Source organism: Lolium perenne, chromosome 1, assembly GCF_019359855.2.
Source record: "Lolium perenne isolate Kyuss_39 chromosome 1, Kyuss_2.0, whole genome shotgun sequence".
Lineage (NCBI taxonomy): Eukaryota > Viridiplantae > Streptophyta > Magnoliopsida > Poales > Poaceae > Lolium > Lolium perenne.
The window spans coordinates 254949827-254955270 of record NC_067244.2 but is presented as its reverse complement, the minus strand read 5'-3'; the positions used below and the strand labels follow the sequence as shown (position 1 = coordinate 254955270).

Genomic DNA, 5444 nt, shown 5'->3' with positions numbered 1-5444 from the left:
TATCCAAACAACAATTTATGTAGTTATTTTTTCTTTTTTACAATCCTCTATTTTGCTCGAAAAAATTCCTACGATTTTTTCTATTCCTGCATTTTCAATCTTGCAACCTAAACAGGCCATTAAGTAAAATACGATTGAAAGTAAATACGTTCAAAGGAACGGAAATTTTAGTATAGACCGAGGACGCAAAGCATAGCCTTAAGAATGTCTGTACAGTACGCCTATACGTGTATGTACCTTCTGCCATACTACTATACTGGTGTTCGCGTGTTGCTAGTACAAAATTCAAAGTTTCAAAAACTGGAGCGGGCGAAAGCAAACTGCCCCTAACTGCGTGCGGGCCCCACATCTCGCGCAGTCGTCACCAACGGATACCGCGCTGCCTTCTCCGGAATCACTGCCCACTTTCCCCGCCCAAGCCCAGCGGCGGCGCTCTCCACGCCAGATCCAATCCGCCGCGCGCAGCAGCATTGCGTTCCTCTCTGGAGCGCAGGCGCGTCTGCACCGTTGGTAGGACGTGGAGAAGAGAGGATGGGGCTGCCGCGCGAGGTGGTGGAGATCAGCTCCGACGAGGAGGAGGAGGGGTGCTCCGGGAAGTTGTCCGTCTCGCCCGGCCCCCTCGGGTGGGTCGCCAAGCTCGGTGCATCGCCGGCGCCGGTACCGCGGAAGAAGAAGGGCAGGTCCGCCGGCGTTCGCGGCGTCAAGTACGAGGACGGAGAGGACGACGATTGCGTGGTTCTGGACGGTGACCCTCACAGGCCAGTAGCGGCTTCGGGTGCCAAGGGGAGAAATGCGCGGAGGGATGGCGCGTCGGACGAGGTGGAGATCGTTGCCGTCAAAGGCGAGGTATATATTGCCTTTTGCTCCTTCAGTTTTCTTTAAAGGAAGCTCCTTCCGTTTTGATCCGTATGAATTTTTTGTAGAGATGATCGCATTGCTATGCGCCTATGCATAACATGTATATTTGCGACTTCTTTAGAATTCAATCGCAAATTTGTTTACAGAAGTATCGGTCTTTCCGCTGCTGAAAAACGTATATACTTGCCGCTTCAGATAATATTCAATCGGCTAAATATAGGCATGCATCGTTGGATTTTGCAAACAACATGCGTTATTCAACTTGTAACAAGGAAGTGGTCTGCTTATGTACAAGCCATGGTTCCCTGCCTGCCTGTTCTTACCGTCTATAAGTATCTGCGGTACAGTTTTTAGTTCATGTCAAATTCGGAAGAGATAAATGAGCAGCCTTTTCGTAGTTCATAGAAACTATATGACTACAGTTTACCCGATTTAGCATTGCTTTGTCAATCAGGTTACAATAAGCAAGTATGCTTCCGCAGAACATGCGTTAATATGTATAGCTTTTCGCTGCTGCAGTAAATTCATTCTGATTCAGATAATACTAAATCGGCTGAATATATGCATCATCGGATTTTCTAAAGGAGCATCCATTATTAAACTTGTAGCAAGGAGGTGTTCTGCAGCTCTAAGTGCATAATATGGCTCCTTGCCTGCCTGTTCTTACAGTCTATGAGTATCTTCTGTTCTTGGTTCATGTCAAATCGACAGAGACAAATAAGCAGGCTTTTTATATTTCATAGAAACTACATGACTACTGTTTACATGATTTTCCGTTGCTTTATAAATTAGACTATAATAAGATAGTATGCTTCCGCAGATTGCAGATGCCTGTTCTCATTTTTTCACTACGTCATAACACACACCTTCTGATTTTAGATAATATCTTGCTGGTCAAAGGTGCATCACTGTATTCTCCAAGAATAAACATGCGTTATTCGACCTCTGACAAGGAATTCTCTGCTTAAGTGCATATCTATGATTCATTTGCTTACCCTGTCCAGCCCATACTGTCTATGAACATCTGCAGTTTTTAGTGCATGTCAAACTCGACAGAGATAAGGGAGGAGTTTTTTTGTGGAAGCTATGCGACTGCAGTTTACCTGTGGACTGTGGTAGCATTCCTTTATCAGTTAAATTGCAGTTAGATGGTATGTTTCTGCAGATAGCGTGCAAGGACTTCCCTCACTCACGCCATTCATGTTCTGAATTGCCCTTTAGCACCACATCTCACGTGAAACATTGCAGCATGGTAAGTAACAAGCATTTTCACTTACTTATGGCATCTGTTGGCAATATGATTACAATGATAGTAATAACAGAGTAGAAGGTTGAGTTTTTGTAACATGATCTCATTGCTCTTCTCCAATTGCAGTGCTACTGTTTTGTCTGCGATGCTCCTGCTCCATGCAAGTATTGGGGCAAAGGGCTCTCGAATGATGATCATTGTCATGCCACCGACAAGGAAACAAAGTGGAAAACCCTGAGGCAAGTATTCAAGTACAAAAATCGGCCAGCGCCTTATCTGGAAAAACACAGGAATGTTGTGCACACAACAACGCCAACAGGGAGACAACAGGAATACTACGAGGGGTGCACACCAGAGGAGTACAGGGTGCAGGATGAGGGGGAGTACTTCGAGCCTGATGAGGAGGCCACAGTGTGTGTCAGGAACTTACCCTATGACATTGACAGCGAGGACCTTGCACAGCTCTTCGTTTATGCTGGAGGCGTCGTGTTCTCGGAGGTGAGCCTTCCTGGCTCTTCATTGTCCTTGTCCGGTCATCTATGTGTGGCGACACTACTGCCTCAAATTCTTGTCATCAGCAACGTATGCAAAACTAAAAATAGCCATGCAACTATCGTAGCAGCATTACGCATTTCTGACTTCCCCTGTTGTATAAGGTGCTGAAACTTCTAATTGGCTACTTGGTGAGCTCGTGTACTATGTTATAGTCGGTAGCTATTCATTGCGATATCTGTTTCGTCAGTGTTGTTGCTAGGCAGTTAGACAATGCAGCTATAAGGACTTGTATGGGTGTTCTCTTTAATCGGAAATCTACTTTGTCCCTGCACAGATCATCTACGACAGGGAAACAGGCCAGAGCTGTGGATATGGGTTTGTCACCATGAGTACTGTTCAGGAGGCTGAGAAGGCTGTGGAGTTATATCATCGCCGCGTAAGTATAACTGATAAACCGACAGTTTTTCGTTATGTTCTATTTTTTTACACAGTTTTCGTTTGCTTTGAACTCGAACTTCCTGTATATTAATCACTGAAAAGCAGCGCTACAATGCCTTTCAGTCAAAAAAATATAATTGATAACTTGATGCGGTTAGTCTCCTTATTCCTTAAGTTAAAAGGTACTTTTTATCATATCTTAGCTTTATCTAGTGTGCTCATCGCTGAGCAAGTAATTTATATGCTTGCAGTCTGTATGGACGTCTGGTCTCAGTATGCATTTGCATACATTTCCTGTAATAGGATTCTATGATAATGTGATGTGGTACTGGCTTCTCATTCTTTCATGGCAGCTTTCTAGAAAAACATTACAGTCCCTAGCTTCTGATTTCAGAAACACCTAATCTGAAGACAACCTAATCGGCCTCTTCCTTTGTTTTACTAGCTTATTCATTCATATGCTATTTACATGAGAGGTCTTTTAATTCAGTGACATGTGCAATTTCTATCCTAAAGAATGTGAAAAATGACTGTGAACAGGAGATGGATGGCAGACCTATGACCGTGAACAAAGCATCTGCTACTAGGGTTGCCCGGATAGACGAAGAACCTTCTCCCCGTCGATCCCTGTCTTCATTCAAGATCTTCGTGGCGAACATTCCGTGGAAAGCGGACAACTCTAGTCTGAAGCAGCTGTTCAGCAAGTATGGTGAAGTGATCAACGCTAAAGTTGTTAAACACCACGGAGTGAGAGCATTCGGCTTCGTCACAATGGCAACACCGGAAGCATCGGACCACGCCATTTGGTACCTGAACAACCAGGTCAGTACTCAAGGCACTGTTTGGTTGGTTTCCCTCCCAATGTTAACCCGATGAAGCAAACCTGGTTTTACCGATATCATGACAAAGTTTTATGTTTTGGCTTTGAGTTGTGCAGACTTGGAGGGGGCGTAGGCTGCGAGTGAGATTTGCGAAAGAGAAGGGCCGTGCATGATGCTGGCTGAGAATGTGTAGAGCTTTCATTAGCCTTTTTTGCCAAATTGCCATGCTGCTCTCTGTTACTGTTACTACCCCTGTAACAGATAATGACACGATAAAAGAAGCATTAAGTTTTGTCTGTGACGAAAAACATTTACTGACAAAATCCTGTAATGTTTATTATCATGTTGGTGACTGTTTTTGCACGTATTTTGAACAGAGGGGGTATTTTGCATCACAGTTAGGTTTCATCACCTCAATTTTGCTATCCATCCATTTGTAAGCAAAAACTGAACATGCACAATCAGACACCCTGAACTTGTGGTTTCGTTGATGGAAATTGGGGGAACCCTTTTACTGAACCCTAAAAATTCAGACACCCTACGCTACACTAGGCATCTTTCTTTGCTTGCCCTTCGGCCGTCTCGTTCGTTGTGATCTCTCCGGTGCTGCTTCCTAGCCTGAACGGGTGAGAGACTCCGCCGTGGACGTACACCGCTTGCAGCGGGACGGCGTCGATGGGGTGGATGGCCACTGTTTCTGGGGAGTGCGTAGCGCCGTCATGGGGTGGCCAAGAAGATCGCGACGCCGACGCACCATCATCGTGGTTCACAGCGGTCGCTAGAGCGAAACTAGCCGCTGCAAGTTTTCGCTTCTTGGGAGGCAGACATGCTTCCGGAATTTGCACAGGTGGTGGAGGCCGGATCACTGACTCCACTAACACGAGCGCCCCTTCCGTCGACGCGACCGGGCAGGCGTCCGCGACGGCGACAGAGCCGCCACCAGCACTCACATCTCGGCCTGGGCGGCTCTTAGGAGGCAGACATGCTTCCGGGATTTGCACAGGCGGCGGCGGCCGGATCGCGGACTCCACTAACACAAGAGCCCCTTCCGTCGACGCGGCCGTGGAGGCGTCCGCGGCAACAGAGCCGCCGCCACCACTCACGTAGTTTGGGCCACGGCGGCGCTTGGGATTGTCGGAGGGCGTGACCGAGAGCGACAGGTAGTCACGCGGCGCGTCCACGCCGGCCAGCGACACCTCCTCCGTCCTTTTCGGCCGCCGGTACGCCGCGGCGGCGGGGGCGGAGCGTGGACGCGGGAGCGACAGCGTGAGGTATTCAGGCGGCGTGTTCTGCAGCAGTTTTTTCAGGCACATCACCTCCGACACGGTCGTCTTGTTATCTCCCGTGGGACGGAGCTCGCCGCCGCCGCCGCTCGTGTCGGACGCTGCTGACGAGGAGGAGCAAGATCGGTCCGTCGTCGGCGCCGGTGCGGTGCTGTCGATCGCCATCGATCCAGGCGCGCGTCAGTTGATTTGTTTCTGCTGGCGTTGCCGATCGGTGGATCGATCGAGTACGTGCGGGCTTCAGGATATCCTCATCTGCTGGCTGAATCCGGCTTATAAATAGGCTGGATGGATCGATGC

At 48.0% G+C, this 5444-nt stretch overlaps 1 protein-coding gene across 1 annotated transcript; it reads left to right on the top strand.

The window, feature by feature from the left end:
- Positions 1 to 329: 329 nt before the first annotated feature.
- Positions 330 to 4198, top strand: LOC127327689 (uncharacterized). Its single transcript, XM_051354476.2, has 6 exons — positions 330 to 846; positions 2024 to 2110; positions 2234 to 2605; positions 2937 to 3038; positions 3581 to 3862; positions 3978 to 4198. Exons 1-6 carry the CDS (start codon positions 532 to 534, stop codon positions 4032 to 4034), a joined length of 1215 nt encoding a protein of 404 aa, XP_051210436.1. The 5' UTR covers positions 330 to 531; the 3' UTR covers positions 4035 to 4198.
- The last annotated feature ends 1246 nt before the right edge of the window (positions 4199 to 5444 follow it).